The sequence below is a fragment of the Mauremys mutica genome, chromosome 4, assembly GCF_020497125.1.
Source record: "Mauremys mutica isolate MM-2020 ecotype Southern chromosome 4, ASM2049712v1, whole genome shotgun sequence".
NCBI classification, from domain to species: Eukaryota; Metazoa; Chordata; order Testudines; family Geoemydidae; genus Mauremys; species Mauremys mutica.
Window position 1 is genome coordinate 15704967 of NC_059075.1, and position 17833 is coordinate 15722799.

Consider the following 17833-nt stretch of genomic DNA (forward strand, 5'->3'; position numbering starts at 1 on the left):
AGGACGACAGCGATTTTGAGCCGGTCGCCGGCTATTGTACGGTCGATAGCGCTGCTGGTAGAAGGGCCGGGAGGGTTGCTGCCGGAAAGACCTGCGCTGTGTCGCCGGCGTGTGCATCCCCAGGGTGCGGATGGCAACGCGACCGTCCTTTAGGGTCTGGATCCGGGAATCCGTCTTCTCGGAGAAGAGACCCTGCGTGTCAAAGGGCAGGTCCTGCAGTGTATATTGCACCTCCGGTGGCAGGGTGGAGGACTGCAGCCAGGCGATGCGCCGCATCGACACGCCGGAGGCTAAGGTCCGAGCTCCGGAGTCCGCAGCGTCGAGGGCGGCCGTGATGGAGGACCTAGATGATTTCCTTCCCTCATCCAACATCGCCGCGAACTCCTGGCGGGAGGCTGATGGCAGGAGCTCCGTGAACTTCGCCAGGGACGTCATGATGTCATACACGTACCTGGCGAGGAGGACCATCTGGTTGGCGATGCGCATCTGTAGGCCGCCTGCCGAGTAGACCTTGCGGCCTAGCAGGTCCATGCGCCGGGCGTCTTTGGACTTAGGCGCAGGGGCAGGTTGACCGTGCCTCTCATGGTCGTTAACCGATTGCACGACCAACGAGTCCGGGGTCGGGTGGGTATAAAGATACTCATAGCCCGTAGGGGGAACTGAGTATTTACGCTCAACCCCGCGGGCCGTGGGAGGGATGGATGCGGGTGTTTGCCAGAGCGTAGTGGCGTTTTTCTGGATTGTCTTTACAAAGGGCAACGCTACGCGCACGGGAGCGTCCGCGCCAACCACGTTGGTAATGGGGTCCTCGTCCTCCTGGACCTCCGCTACTGGGAGATCCATGGCCGTCGCCACCCGGCGCAGCAGGTCCTGGTGGGCCTTCAGGTCAATGGGCGGTGGCTCCTTGGCTGAAGCACTGGCCACCGCCTCGTCCGGGGAGGACGATGATGACAAGCCCTGCACGACGGCCTCCGCCGCAGGGGCTGCTGACTGCGCCTCGGCTGGGTCGTGCTGCATGGAGGACTGGTGGTCCGGCGGAACGGAGGGCTCGCGTCGAGGCGAAAGGGCCGGCCGGCTAACCGTTGCCTTGGGGACCCTGCGCTCGGAGGCCGAGTGTCTCGGGGGAAATGGTATGCCCTGCGTTTCATACTGGGCCCAGGGAACCCAGTAGCCCCACCGTTGAGCCCCCTGAGGTTCGCCGTGTGGGGTCGGTGGCAGGTGCGCGTTGCTGTCAGCGCCGGAGGCCACCGATGCTGGGCGGGATGGCCAAGGAGGCGCTGAGGCGCTGACGGATTGTACCGCCGAAGGCGGCAGTCTGTCCGCAGACGGTGCCGAGGAATGGTGCCTGTCCATCCGTTACCGGGACGGTGACCGAGACCGTCGGCCACCGCGGTGCCGGGAGCTCGACCGGTGCCGGGATCTGCGGTGCCGGGAGTGGCTGCGGGAGTCGCGGTGCCGGGAACGGTGCCGGGACTGAGACCTCCGGCGGTGCTGACGCGACGGCGATCGGGACCTGGATCGGTGCCGGGAGTGCGACCGGTACCGGGATGACAAACGGTACCGGGACTCCGACCGGCGTCAGGATGGCGACCGGTACCGGGACAGCGAGCGGCGCCGAGATCGGGATCGACGGGATGGCGAGCTTCGTCGGGACCGGGAGCGTGACCGGGAGCGTCGTTTGTGTCGGCGGTCCATGGAGGGCGGCCGGATCATCATCGCCGGCTTTCCTATGGACGCGACAGCCCGCACCGGCGGTGCCGGGGGCTCGGTGCCTCTACGAGCTGTATCAGCTCATGCGCCGCGGAGAATGTCTCCGGCGTCGACGGCAGTCGTGGCTCAACCGCGGACGGTGCCGGGGAGCGTGGCGGTGCCGGACTCGACGGCCCTTGCGGCGCCGGAGTCAACGGCCCGGTGCCCGCCTGGCGCACGGCCACGGCGGGAGTCGCAGGTGGCGCAATAGTCTTGGCTGAGTCCTCAGCGCGGGACTGAGCGATCGCCTTCGCCAGCCTGCGCTTCCTAGCAGGCGAAAGGGAGCGGTGCCGGGTCTTCGCAGTTGCTGGCTGAGGCTGCGGTGCCGCGGTGCCGGAGCAGCTCGGAGCAGCCGGTGCGCTCTGCACCGATGAGGCTCTCGGTGCCGGCGCGGCCGGTGCCGGGGGCTGCAGCGACGCCTCCATGAGGAGCTGCTTAAGTCTATTGTCCCGCTCCTTACGCATTCTCGGCTTGAAGGCGGAACAGATCGGACACTTGTCTGTCCGGTGATCTTCGCCGAGGCAACGAAGACAGGCGTCGTGCGGGTCCCCGATCGGCATAGACCTCTGGCAGATTGCGCAGGGCTTAAAGCCCGGTGCCTTGGGCATGAGCCCGCACCGGGGGAGGAAAGGGAGGGGAAACCCCCCTAACCTTATCACTAAAACCCAACTAACTATAACAACGATCTACACTTACTATGAACGAACTATATACAAAAAACCTTTAGCGAGAGCTAGGGTAGTGGAGGACAGAGAGCACTCCACAGTTCCAACTGGCCGTCACGGGCGGTAAGAAGGAACTGAGGAGCGGACGGGCCGGCTAGGGTATATAACAGGCGCCATAGCGGTGCCACTCCAGGGGGCGCCAGCCGGCCCGCCGGAGTTGCTAGGGTAAAAAAGTTCCGAGATGCCGTGCATGCGCAGCGCGCACACCTAACTGGAACTAACTGGAATGCATAGGAGCAATCACTCGAAGAAGAACATTTGAATGATGGCCGCAACACCAAAAGCTGTGCAGGTGATGAAAGAAATGGATGAATATAATCTCAAATCCTTGGAGTAAGCAAATGTTGATGGCCAGGAGCTGATAAAAAGCAATTAAAAATGAAAATAAAATCGTAAGATACTCAGGAAGTAGCACCAATTGTGACTTCCAAGAGAAAAATCACTTAGATTGGGAACCAATACCCAATTGCTCTGAGTCAGGTTTTAAACACAGTACATGAACATGACAATTATACAATGTTATGCACAGACAGCTCACTATGATGATGCCTACAAACTCTGACAATATTTCAAGCATGACATTCATCTGCTTAGAAATGGAGGATTTCAATGCCACGGTTGACAACAACAACAAGAGAGTGGAGAAATCAATGGGCAATCACATATTTGGTTCCCAAAATCAGAACTGTGAAAGACTAGAAGAACTGTACTTGTAAGGTGATCAGACAGCAAGTGTGAAAAATGGGGACAGGGGGCGGGGGGTAATAGGTGCCTATATAAGACAAAGCCTCAAATATCGGGACTGTCACGATAAAATTGGGACATCTGGTCACCCTATGTACTTCGTATCTGTGGTCATCATTGGTGGAACACTATTCCCACAAAAAGATACACATAAAGTAACTTGGAATTCCCCAGATGGAATCACCAGTAATTAGATTGACAATCTACATATTAGAAAGAAATTTAGATCAACTCTCCAGGATGTTAGAGTATACAGAGGAACTGATGTTGGAAGTGACCACAATTCGCGTGCAGCAAGACTGAAGATAAACTCAAGAAAAACAAGAAGTCTCCCAAAAGTACCAAGAAATTTTACAGCAAAAGGCTAATGGATACAGCAGCAGATTTGAACTGAAGAATCAATTTCAGGTGCTACAAGACTTAGATCCACCACAAGAAGTCATCATGGACATGTCATGGGGCTTTTTCTAAGCAAACCTCAAGTCTGGATAAATGAGGATATGTGGAACTATGTGGGCAAAAAGGAAACAAGTCAAAGCAAACATTAACTACTTAAAAATACCTACCAAAAAAGCAGTAGCAAAAAAATTTTTTTTATATAAAACAGCTAGGGGCTCCTACCATGCGCTAGGCTCCAGATGCTAGTTTTGGCCAGGCTGGGGAGGGATGGGACTTCCTCTTCCCCTGCATGGGCTGCTCCTGGACTGGGTCAGATCCACCTCCAGGAACCTCCCACAGCTGCAGGAAGTTCCACAGCTGCTGGGAGTGGGAGTGGAGATGCCAGCTCTGAAGCCAACACCGCTGCCAGCAGCAGCACAGAATAAGTGAAGGTGGCATGGTATGGTATTACCACCCTTACTTCTGCACTGCTTCTGGTGGTGGTGCTGCCTTCGGATCTGGGCAGCTGGAGAGTGGTGGCTGCTGGCTGGGTACCCAACTTTGAAGGCAGCACAGCTGCCAGCTACTGTGCAGAAATGGGGGTCACAGGGTATGGGGGAGTAGTCACTTGTGGGGGACAGGGCCCCATGGTCAGGGGGGCGCTGTTTTCTACTCCCCACACATGCACTGCCAGTCCTGGGCCTGGAGTCATGGGTTCCTACCATGCACCAGGCTCCAACTTCTAGTCCGGACTTGGCTGAGAAGGGATGAGACTTCCTCTTACCCTGCACAGGCCACTCCCAAGGCTGGGTCAGACCTGCCTCTGGGAACCTACCCCGGCTGCAGGAAGCTCCGCGGCTACTGGCTGAGAACCCAGCTCTGAAGGTAGCGCTGCCACCAGCAGCAGCCCAGCCAGAACTACTAACTGGAGTCTGGTAGGAGCCCCCAACTGGGGCACCCCCAGCCTTGCCCCTCTTTGGCTTCGGACCTAGCACTCGGGAGTTAAAGGGGCCTTGGACTGGCTGTGGGGGGCAGGATGAGGGGGACCATGGCACTCCCTGACCACAGGGCCCTGGGCGGTCACCCACATGGCCCATCCATAAGGCCGTCCCTGTCCCCAAAAAGGGAAGACCTCCCATACCATGCAACCCTCATTTCTGTGCTGTAGCTGGCAGTGGTGCTGCCTTTAGAGCTGGGTGCCCAGCCAGCAGCTGCCGTCCAGCCACCCAGCTCTGAAGGCAGCAGTACAGAAGCATCAGTGGCAATACCATGACCCCCCCCACAATAGTCTTGCAGCCCCCCCATCCAACCCGCTTTTGGGTTGAGACCCCCCCCCCAGTCACACCACCATGAAATTTCAGATTTAAATATCTGAAACTGTGAAATTTATTATTTTAAAGATCTTATGACCATAATGGACTGTGAATTTAGTAGGACTCTACTTATTTTACACACTAGGACAGAAGGAAGATTCTATGTCCCAGCTACCATGTAAGCATTTGCAATTAGCAAAGCATGGAGGACTGATATCAAATCCCCTATAATCAGATTAGAAATGGTAGGGGAGGAGGAATCTGTTTCCTGCCTCTTTCAGAGATTTCTGAACTCTGATACACTTCTTAAGGTAGAACATACCATAATGCACTGATTGTTTAAACTTCCTCACTTGACACTTTGGAGGTCTATGAGTACTAACATCTATCATGCTGACCAACACTGGCAAATTGTTTTTGTGTACTCTCCCGTCTGTCTGTATCCATCTATTGTTTTGTCTTATGAATGGACTGTAAGCTCTCTGGGACAGGGACCATCTCCGTATTTGTACAGCATCTTGCACTGTGGGGGCCTGGTCTATGACTAAGGATCCTAGGTGCTACATTAGTATAAAATAATAAACACATACACATCAAACCAATGGGTTGTATCAGACATTTTGCTTCTTTGTGGCCTGCTTTGATTCATTTTCTAGAAAGCAAATTTCTATCAGATGCTGTGGAGCAGGAGCATGCTTCTGTGAACAAGAAAGGGTGAGGAATGGGGAAGGTGGTAAAGAAGGTAGGACCTAAAGTTCTCAACAATAAAATATTTTATCTAATTTGATCAATGATTTGGCTTCCCATTTAGGGCGTGAGACACTGACAAATATGCCATATAACTATCAGACAGTAAAAATCTTGTCAATGTGTTGTTTTCAGAAGGATTCAAAAGTTAAATGTGAAAATACCATATATTGTCATCCTAATGATTTTCACTATATGAAGAGCTAAATATATAGGTTTTCTCAAGCCAACAATTTACCCTTACATTAGGCATCCCTTCTAACATATCCCTTCTAACATGGGACGCAGAAATGACCAAACATTTGATTCCAACAGTAGTTTATTATCCAATCATTGCAGATGGAGTTACAAATATTGTTTGTGATCAGTTAAAGATTAAATATTAATTCTGACAACTGTGGAGAGTGTACAATGAGTGCAAAAGCATTAACCATAATGTAAGAAATACCGGAACAGTTTTTTTATCTTTAAATGTCAGGTTGTACACTATCATACAGTAACCATTATGTGATCTTGCAAATAAGTCAGGACTTGTGCTAGCAAGTTTGGTTTTTTTTGTTCTCTCTAAGATGTTGAGAGGCTGGCAACAGTTTAAAAAATATATTATTGTTTACTGAAAGTTTGCTGGCAGCCTCATAAAATGAAGAAAAGTCTATAAAATATTTTATATTGAATATTTGCTTTCATTAATGAACACAACAATATTAATGGGAGAAAACAACAAATGCTTACACTCCTATATGTATCTTATTCTGTGAAATTCCTATTTCAGCTGCAGTATACTACAGATCCCGTAAACTCAAGTATAGGCCAAATTCTGACATCACATTTATGGACACCAAAATTTGGTCCAAAATCTGCCTATGAGTTTTTATTCTTTAGAGGCTTTTTGTTCGGTTGGTTTTTTTTGTTTGTAGGGTGGTGGGTTTTTTTTGTTTTGTTTTGGGCTTCTTTGTTTTTTTAAAGTTAGCAGTTCCTGAATGTACCTAATTTCAGTTATGCCGTTTTGGGGTGATCTGAGTGAAGTCATGAAACCTGGTGGCTATTTCAGTAATAATAACCTTGACATTCATTAGACTTTCAAAACCAAAAGAAAAGTAACTATAAAATTAAATAACAAAGATCAAGTACTACTAAAACCCTCTAACTTTGCAATGAAAAATAAATAGCTTTAAAGTAAATTTTCCCATTTAAATTTTAAATATGTTCTGTTCTTCATGGACCTTGCAAGAACTAACTATTAATTAGGCTGCCTATACATTGTAAACACAACTTTGTTATCAATTTCTTTTGGTGAGTTCTCCCACCCACATCTAGTTTATTTCCAGATCAAAACTGAATGTACCAAAGAAAAGTTTTCAAATGCCAATGTGTGTTTTAAAATCTTCTGTGTTACTGGTGGCCCACCAGTACACCTATGAAATTTTACAATGGCTACTGAAAGAGCCAAATTTATATTTTGGAACCATTATTACTGAATGATAGGTTTTATAAAACCTGTCTTCATTGGTCAGTAACTGCAAATAATTTCCAAAATAGTTTCCAACTTGGAATTGGCTCTAGCATGTCATATTTGCAATTTAAAGACAATATTTCACTAGTACTAAGTGCTACTTTGCCTAATCTGATTTTATTTTCCAAGTTAAGGTGTTTTTCCTCCTTTTGATTCAGAAGGAAGTACTGTATAAAGGTAACCAATGCAAATTATCTGAAATTATATAATAACTACATCCAGAGTAAATACTGAACAGGATCAGCTATTTATGCCAAAAATGTAGTGACCAATTACCGGTAAGCTTTTGTCAGCTGTTTCTGAATAAAGAAGTGATGCAAATCATTCAAGGAGCCTTCTTGACAGGAATGCAAGGCTGTAAGAAAGACCAATTTTCTTTCAATTGCTTCAAAGTCACTTCTAAAATATGTCAGTGAATTTCACAAGGCAAAACACTCTGTCATTAAAAGAACTGAATAGAGTGCATTGGCCTCAACATGTTGAAGTTTCCCAGTATATTAATTCTTCTGCTTTATGTATTATTCTGGGATCTTGTCCATCATCATCATCATCATAATACAAAGGGGAATCCACTTTTGCAAATGTAGTACTAGTTCCAGATAAAGAAAACAATTAAAATGAAAAAAGAAGACAGCTGTGAAATTGGACTGAGTCCTATATGTTATTCTATAAAAAGTAATCACCCAGTTCTCAAAAATGAGTATGTTATAGTTGTATCTTATAAGGTTAGCTACTCCACATGCACAGTGACGTACGTCTGCATACTACAGCAGGGTCAAGCCTTTAAAGGTAAATTTTCCACTCAGTATGCATGGACTTGGATTTAAAACTCCCACCAAAGTTAATGGGAGCTGGGCATTTATGTCCTCCCATGTGTTGACTACTAATACCTTAAAATATTTGAATTTAAAATCTTGCCTGTCTTTCGTAGTTAGAAAACAAATACGGAGATAAAACCACTTTTAGCACAATAGATGAATTTACTTACAGCATGCATGGCTTGTTCTCATGAACTTGAGCCACTAACAGCCCTTAAATATTTACAAGTTCAAAATGACAAAATCTTGACATAGGTAATAGAATGTTTGCATTTGTTTACAAATAATAAGGGACCCTCTCTGGGACATAAAACCAGGAAATAATTAACAAAAATACAGAAGCAAATTTAAAATATAACAGCAAAAAAGACAACTTTTAAAATCTGGACAATTAACACTGTTGTGGTTAAAAAAAAAGTACATTTAGAGATGTGATTTTTTAAAATATATCTTTCTAGCTTTCAGAAAAAAGCTATACCTAAAAGGAAAAGTCCAAGTAAACTTAAAACAAAGCAAAAGTTACTTTTGGTTTGCCAATTTACCTTTAAAATACCTTTTTTTTAAAAAATGGTATTAGCAAATTAAGTAATAAGGCAAATATGATCAAATACTTAAGAGCCTTGTACATGACTGCATAAAACAAACCAGCTCAACATTAGTTTAGGAAGCAAAAGTGGCAGTTATACTGTAAACATGAAAAAGTAATAGATTGGATAAATTTTTTAAAGACAGTGTAATACATATATTAGTCTTATTTAAGCGCCAGGTCAGAAAAAAATTCACCTTGCTTTCCATTCTTAAGGCTGACATACAAGTCAATATTTTAGAGACTCTTTGGCCTTGTGGAAAATTCTTTGCTAAATTAGGCCCTATATTAACATTATTTTCAGTCGTATTTAAATTGCATATAGTAACCTAAAAAACCCAACTCAAATGTAATATTGTAATATCTTTTAGTAATGGATGTAGCTCTACTTCTTTAGAGAAATAGCATATTCCTAAAAGTTTAAATAGTATCCAGAATTGAGAAAAGTTCTCTAGTACAGTTATATCTGAATAATTAAGTTCTCACACTACCTCATAAAAGTTCCACAAGTTCTTTCAAGTGTATTCCCACTCTGAAAAGACTGCTAACCACCATCATTTTAAAGCTTTTTTTTTTTTTTTAATTTTGGTACAAGCTGATATTCCAACTATAAGCCTTTGTTTTTTATGTTCAACTCCAACGATAAAGGGATAGAATGTCTGTTTAGGCCAATTAAAACGTTCATGTTATATCAACTGCCAAGTGTTAATTACAGATTTGGAGGAATCGTTTTGGAAAATATAACCACAAAACAAAATTAGACTTTCAATCAAATGTTCATATGAACTTTAAAGAAAGTTCAACTTTGTTAAATGTTTGCATTTCTGACTCTTTTCCCTGCCTCATACTGCTTTCTGTAATTGCATGGCATCTTCTGTTACACTACCCACACGATCCAACCCCCTTATAAAACATGAAAGAAAGGTTTTAATATTCCATTTTCATGTCAACTGGAGTAAGCAGCAATGATCTAAGAACAGGATTGTAAAAGTGCTATATAAATTGACATTTGGATGTACATTTTTCCTGTAGAATAAACTACTCTGTGCATGAGAAATGACATTTCAAAACTACCAAATGCAATGTACAAAATATAAACATATACAGAGTAACAGTAGAACAAATTACAGTGCAATTTTTCCTACTCTGGAAACCATGACTGCATGTGATTTTATAGCTACTACACACTGAGCTTTCTCAGCAACTGAGATTTCTTTTGCATTCATGGTATAGCAGTGCAGTACAACTATAAACTCGGCCTTAAGAGCAATCCCATGCTTGAAATTCAAGTTCCTATAAACCATGAGTGCAATTTTTTACTTGGAACAATTAGTTCTTGTATAACTGCCCTTTTGTACTACTATTTAAACATTCTTCACTAGAACAGTAAAGCCAGGCTATTTAAAGAAAAGGAAACCATTCTAAAAATATTATTTCTATCTCTGGCAGGGCCAATTTAATATTACATGAGTTACAAATTATCTGTTCGGGGCTTTAAGGAAGAAAGCCTTTTTATATATTCTCCCTAGTTATTTGCTCAGAACATGCAAGTATAAATCCAGAATCATACCAGTACAAAATCTCCTCTCTCAACACCTTGAAAATGGGATTTAACTTCTACTGAACATTAAGCACAAAAATGTAATAAAGGAATAGATAGAAAATCATAAATACACAAGTACTGAAACAAACTAACCAAGTTTTTTTTTTTGCAAGCTAAAAATCTCTTCAACTATTAAAAAAAGTTAGTGGTTTAACACACTGAACACGGTGGAATACATTCATAAACAGTGCATTCTAAATGCACATCTGAAAAGTTCAGATGTCAGCGTACCATAAGAAGATCTACTGACTGGTCTAATAAGAAAGAGATAGGAAGTCAGTCAGTGCCTTTACTAAGTTTTGTTAATATACATATTATTAATAGTGTGTGTGGAGTTCATATCTCCAAATCAAAAAGTTCCAATTCCAAGTAATCCTCGACAAAACTATACATTAAAGTGAATAGCTAAGCTAGAACAGAAAGCTTTTAATCAAGTTAAGGTTCTTCCTGAACATATAATATGGATACACAACACAAGTTATGTCTTGTCAGAATACTGCAACATTGCAATAACAACTCCTGACATATCGCTTAGGCAACACGTGAACCTAAACAATCATATGGACAAAATGAAATTCAATCCCAGGTTCATGTAAAATTAGATAGTCCAAGGATTGCATCTTACTTATCAGCAGAAAAGAGGGCACTATAAAACTGAAAAGTGCATTACTGTTAAAGCCATTCAAAACAACCCCGATATGCACAAATAGTTTATGCATTCACAATGCTGTTGTCTTTGCTTCAAACACTTAGTTTAATTTATTATAGAATGATCTCAATGAAATTTGCTTTGACCTTTATATATTTTGTCTAGGTATGGGTAAAAGTGGTAAGACTTCTTGAACTACAATATATGCAATTTGTGCATAAAATTTATATAATTTTTTTTAAAGCCAAGATAAGAGGATCTCTTCTTAAGTACACCTCTAAAAATAGTGGCCCTTTTAAAATCAGTTTGGAATAACAAAACATGAGACCATTTATTGTTAGGGTGTGCATTGTTATTGTTTATAATTTATTTCTTACTATTGGACATACCTGTCCAGTATATAAACTATTAAGACAATTTGCAGAAAAATATATCCTCTACCAGTAACTGACAATGCACATAAAAAATACCTATAAAAGGGAATTATTGTCCATTCACACAACCTGTTGAGCTTAGTGATTCACTGTTTAGCTCATTCCATCTATAGAATTTTAAATATAAGCCAAATTGTGATCAGTATAGTTAAAATTAACCATTGTAATATGTGGACATCTACATTTAAAAATATCTGCCTAATTATGTATGACTTAAAATAAAATTAACTGTCATATTTTTACATCACAGTATATGGCATTTCTTAATTTAGCAACAGAAAGGCACAATTATTAAGCCATAAAATACAGTACCTGAATCTAACAGTTTTATTTATACCTAAAACCAATGTCAACCTAGACATTTTATTTTGTGGAAGGGACTGAAGGAAATAACTTCAGTTTTTACAACTGATCTCACTGCAAGTTTGGTCCATTAGAAATGCCATCTATATAAACAACTGAGTTTGGGGAAGAATGGAGAAAAACACATAAGCTGTTCCATTAGCTGTTTGTTGTTCAATAATTGGTAAGTTTTTATGAAATGACTTAAACCAAACACAAATGGAACTTTCTGATCAGCTGTCAGACACCTTTGCAATATGCCAAAGTATACAAGTACAGTATGATGTATGTTTCACTACGTACGTGTATACACACATATATATGTACTGCATGTATATATACACATACATCATTACAGCAATAAGAATAGACATGGCATTTATAGAGTATAGCACTTCTCAGGAGAGTAATTTTTGGCTTTTGGCCTGACACCATACTTAAGATGTGCAATTTCCTTTAAATGCAGTGCCTGTCATGTATTGCTGTTAAAGCAAAGTTCACAAGTCTGCCAATAGCAAACTGGTGCACATTTTCTTACATTAAGCAACTACCTCCCTTCTTCCCTTGTCAAGTGAATAAGTCTACATCAAGAAAGACCAATAAAAAGAAACAGGCAAGGAACCAAAAACATGAGAGAAAACCCAACCATTCCATATGTAATATAGCGATAGGGAAGTTCAACCTCCATGCGCTGCCTTGCTTGTCGTATATCATCACATGGTATAGAGAACATTTTACAGGCCAGTGGGATGGTGATTTTCTTCATCACTATTCTTGTTAACAATAGTAGTACTACTCCAATCAATAACCGCAATATGGCTTTTCCAAATAAAGTCACAGTGATGGAGGGAGGAATTAAAGGCAATGTATCTGGGGAAGGATCTTGCATTAGACCCAACATGTAATTAAAATGAGATCCACAAGCAACTCCAGCACCACAACCCAGAATCTGAGCTGTATCTCCTCGTGATGTGCTCCAGGTGTCAAGAGTGAAAGAGAAAACCCCCAAGGCTAAATGAAGACTGATGATAATTAGTGGTGCATACTTGTAAGTTAAATTGAAGTTATCAATCAGGTCCACAGCTGGATGGAAGACAACCATGATGAGAATAGCATACAGAAATCCAGCAATAACATCCTGTTGAGAGGAGATAAAAGATACAATCATTTAGTATGATATACTTTATTTTTAGGATTTCTTTCATATCAACTTTGAAATAACTATTTCAATAATTCATTTAAGATTGTAATTTACATTAGCATGGAGAATAGTTTAGTTGCTTTGTAGGTAGAGATCCTTCCACATGTTCTGAAATCTCCTTTTTCTTACATTTAACCTTTCACAATGTAACTAGTTTTGTTCTAATAGTAGGGGAAGGAATTGTACTTGCTCCTTTTCTAATGCAATGTACAAAGAGCCTAAGATTCAGCAGAGATGGTTTCTGGGACTGGTTTTCACAGAAGTGGTCCTAAGCCCCATCTGAAGCTGCCAAGTTCTGGTATCTGCACTCCTAAGAATGAGACAAAGGTAAAACCCACTGTGAAAGATTGCCAGGTAGGAATGGGATAAACAGCAACAAAGTTTGGTAACTTTAAAAAAAAAAAAAAAACCCTAGCAGATAGTGTCATGGTTAGATATTACTAATAGTCACTAGGCCTACAACAGAAATCCTTAGCAAGTGCACTCTGGGATTGCAACAACGAAGTACTGATATCTCTACTATTTACAGTATGTAGAAATACACAGCTGTAATATATGTTAGGAAGAATCCATTTATTTGAATACTAGTTTGTTATTCCAATGATTCTGCTGTGTCGCAGACTTCTCGTTATACACCTCTACCCCGATATAATGCGACCCAATATAAGGCGGGTTCGCATACAAGGCGGTAAAGCTCTGACATGCTGCTCTGAGCAGCGTATTAAGGGTGCTGGGCCAGGCCGGGGGGTTCGATAAGGGGCAGAGGGTCTCAGGGGCAGTCAGGGGCTCCCCCGCCCCAGGGCATGGGGGGCAGGAGCTGTGGGAGGGCACTTTTAGGGCCTCGCAGTCCAGGAGTGGCCCGGGGGATTAGCGGGGCGCCGGGACCAGCCCACTCTGCTTCCCTTGCCCCGGCCTCATCCGTGTCGCTCGGCTCCCCCCGCCCACTCACCAGCAGCGGCAGAAGCGGAGCAGCCAGGCCCCAGCCCGCTCCGCTCCACCAGCTCCCAGCCGCAGCGCTCCACTTCCCGCTGCAGATGAGTATGGAGGGCGTCCTTTCCCCAACCTCCCCGCACTCACCAGCAGCGGCAGAAGCGGAGCAGCCCAGCCCCAGCCCGCTCCACTCCACCAGCCGCAGCGCTCCACTTCCCGCTGCAGATGAGTATGGAGGGCGTCCTTTCCCCAACCTCCCCGCACTCGCCTGCAGCGGGAAGCAGAGCACCGCGGCTGGGAGGTGGAGGAGTGGAGCGGGCTGGGGCTGGGCTGCTCCGCTTTCCGCCGCTGCCGGTGAGTGCCTGTTAGGGGGTGGGGGTGGGGGCAGATAGAGATCGGAGCAGTCAGGGGACAGGTGGGTTGGGTAGGAGGTGGGGTCCTGAGGGTGATTAGGGACGGGGGTCTCAAGGGGGCAGTCAGGGAACAAGGAACAGAGGATATAACACGGTCTCGCCTATAATGCGATGAGATTTTTTTGTCTCCCAAGGACCGCGTTATATCGGGGTAAAGGTGTACTTGTACTGAATATGCTTTATTTTTAAGTATTTGGTAATTTATTTATTTATTTATTTTTTAAAGGAGACTGCCCCTACTTGGGTAATTTTTGATATATCATGACTGGGGGCTGGTCTACACTGGGGGGGGTTCGATCTAAGGTACGCAACTTCAGCTACGCGAATAGCGTAGTTGAAGTCGAAGTACCTTAGCTCGAATTACTTACCCGTCCTCACGGCGCGGGATCGACGTCCGCGGCTCCCTCGTCGACTCCACCACCACCGTTTGTGGTGGTGGAGTTCCAGAGTCGACGGGAGCGCGTTCGGAGTTCGATATATGGCGTCTAGATGAGACGCGATATATCAAAGTCAGAGAAATCGATTGCTACCCGCCGATATGGCGGGTAGTGAAGACGTACCCTAAGAAACAAGTTGACCTGCCAGATGTATTTCATAATTTGGTTACCACGTTTGTGAATTACCAAAGTTGTGTGTTTGAAAAAGGGTTACTCCATCGATGTGTGTCTTTTTTGGTGCTATAAAGCCATCATCATGCTGCATTACTGACTGTTAATACAAAGGCAGAAGCAGCATAGTATTAGTCTAATCCAGGGGTGGGCAAACTTTTTGGGCCGAGGGCCACATCTGGGTGGGGAAATTGTATGCAGGGCCGGGGCGGGGGTTGGGGTGCAAGAGGGAGTATGGGATGTGGGAGGGGGTGTGGTGTGCAGGAAGGGGCTCAGGGCAAGGGATTGGGGCAGAGGAGGGGTGCAGGGCATATGAGGGAGCTCGGAAGGGGGTTGGCGTGCAGGAGGGGTGCCGAGTGCGAGAGGGGGCTCAGGGCAGGGGGTAGGGGTGCAGGAGGGGTGGGAGGTGCAGGCAGAGGGCTTAGGACAAGGAGTTGGGGGGCGGGGTGCAGGAGGGGTTCGGGCTCCGGCCCGTGCCACTTACCTAAAGCGGCTCTGGGGTGGCAGCGGTGCGAACCGGGGCCAGGGTAGGCTCCCTGCACGCCTGCCCTGGCCCCACGCTGCGCCGTTCCGGAAAGCGCTGTGGCCCCTGGGGGAAGGGGGGGGGTGGAGGGCTCCGCATGCGCTGCCCTTGCCGCGCCTCCAGGTACCTCCTCCAAAGCTCCCATTGGCCATGGTTCCCCATTCCCAACCAATGGGAGCTGCGGGAGGCAGTGCCTGGCGGCAAGAGCAACACATGGAGCCCTCTGCCACCCCGCCCCTGGGGGGCTGCAGAGAAGTGGTGCCGGCCGCTTCTGAGACCGGTGTGGGGCCTGCAGCACCACGGGGGACAATCCCACGGGCCGGATCCAAAGCCCTGAGGGGCCGGATCCGGCCCATGGGCCGTGGTTTGCCCACCCCTGGTCTAATCCATACAAAGGTATGTCACAAAAATAGGATTATGACTAAGAAAAGCAGCAGTGGAAATGGGAGGGAGAAGCCCTTTGACCATGCAGATGTCTTCCAGAATATCGAGGCAACACAAAACTACTGACCAAGCACATTCTCTTCCCAGTGTGTGGTAGCATGAAAGTCTTCTTCCCTTAAATAAGATTTAACTTGATGCTTTTGCAGAGTGCCAAGGCGACAAGTGAAAGCTGAATGAGCATGAAAAGCTTTCCTCGTGCCCTAACAAAGTACTTCAACCCTTCTCTGGATGAGCTATCAGAGAGGGAGAAGGCAATTTTGTCCCTTTGCCTGTTAGTCCTTGACTTCTGCACTGAAACTGCAAACAAGAGTGCCAATTAATTTTAATTGTGTAAATAATTTATACAAGTTAACAAGCTTGATATGGAATTTTGAACCGTAATATTGGTCCTTCAGCCAGTCTTACTATGTGAAAAATGCTTTATACAATTTATTTTGTTTTTAAGTATGTGTGGTGAAAATGTTTTTAGTTACAAACCCAATCAGCAATAAACTATTACCTCTTAATAAGGGCACATATTTTGCTAGTTTTAGTTACCGTAATTATTTTAAAAAATTATGTCAAAAGCATCTAGGGTTCTAGACAGCTGCCTTTTCTGAACACTTATAAAGTTACTAGGTAAAATCTTTGTAGACTGTATAGTTTTTCTATTTGCTAATAAATTATACAATGAAACAATTTATTTCATTTAAATTTAACAATAGAATACTGGATCCACATATAATAACATATGCTGAAAAAAGCCTCTCAGATTACCACAGTGCACAAGATACCTTAGTGTAGTTTAAATATCTGAATATTACAGAGGGATATGAAAGCAGGTATATGTTGTCATCATTACATAAAGTAACAGATTTAATGTGTGGTGTTTCTCTTACCAAAATTGAGTGCATTCCCATGTAAATTCGACTAAAACAAACCAGAGAACACCAACCGATCACAAGAATCAGACCATACATAAGAGGATACTGGAAAAAAACAAAAGAAAAAAGATTGTATTAGAATCATAAGCCATAAGTATATACTCCATGAAAATGATTTAGCAATGAATAGCTACACCACACTCAGATCTCATATTTCAAATACCATTTTAAACTGTACACTGAACAGTTCTAATAAAGTTAGCTAAAGCCTACAGCCCAGATTGAGGGGAGTGGAACATTTCTCTCTGATTTACGGAAACATTAGTTGCGTCCATGATGTATTAAATCTCCATAAAAAGGAGTTCCAGCATGTTGGTGCTACAAAATCATTGCATACTATTTTCCCTATCCTAAAGAAAGCCTCACTTGTTTGTTTCCTTACCAATACAATCTCTTCCTCATTCCCTTTCTCTCCAAGCATCTTGAGTGAGTCTGTTGTTCTTCTCCTTCAACTCAACTCCTGTTGACTGACTCTCACTCCGGTGATAATTACCCACTCCCCAAATCCCAAGAAACTTGCTTCCACTGATTTCAATGAGTTTTGAATCAGGTCTCAAATGCTCTCAACTCTTCTTTTAAAGCCCACTTCAAAAACTACTTTTACTTTCCACTATCAAGTTAGGTCCTGATCCTGCAAAGCACTTAAGCATGTGTGCAACTTTAATAAAGTCAATAGAACTAAATCACATGCTTAACTTTAAGCACCTAAGCATGTGTGCAACTTTAGAACTACTTAAGTGCTTTACTGCATCAGGGCTTTATACGCTAGTGCTGTTTACTATTTCTCCTCTTGCTCAAGGCTCAGTTTTTACTTAAGTGTCAGAGCTTACATCGTTTCCTCACTGTATGGATCCATTTATTTTAACCCTTGTCTCTCTTTCCTACCCCCTTCCCTATGTCTGCTTTTCTATTCTATTCACAGTACAGGCACTGCTGGGCAGGACCATGTATTTTTAATCAATTAAGCATCATACAAAGTTAGAACATTATGAAGATATGTAATAAAATTATAATACTGTAACACAGTAAGGACAGGGCCATCCCTAGGCTGGGTGCAAGGCCTGGAGCGGAAGAGACCGATTCGTCTCATCCGGGACTGACAACACTGGCCAATCACACCGGCCCACTGGGCCCCCCAAAGCACAGGGCTCAGAGCAGTTGCCCCGATTTGCCCTACCCAAGGGACAGCT

At 44.2% G+C, this 17833-nt stretch overlaps 1 protein-coding gene across 1 annotated transcript in view; it reads right to left on the reverse strand.

The window, feature by feature from the left end:
- Window positions 1–5957: 5957 nt before the first annotated feature.
- The window catches only part of SGPP1 (sphingosine-1-phosphate phosphatase 1), a 35670-nt gene continuing 23794 nt past the window's right edge, over window positions 5958–17833 (reverse strand). Inside the window, exons 2-3 of the mRNA XM_045015834.1 lie at window positions 16599–16688; window positions 5958–12739 (exon numbers count right to left, since the gene is read on the reverse strand). Coding sequence (XP_044871769.1) covers window positions 12188–12739; window positions 16599–16688 — 642 coding nt within the window. The 3' untranslated portion in view covers window positions 5958–12187. The remainder of the gene's footprint in view (window positions 12740–16598; window positions 16689–17833) is intronic.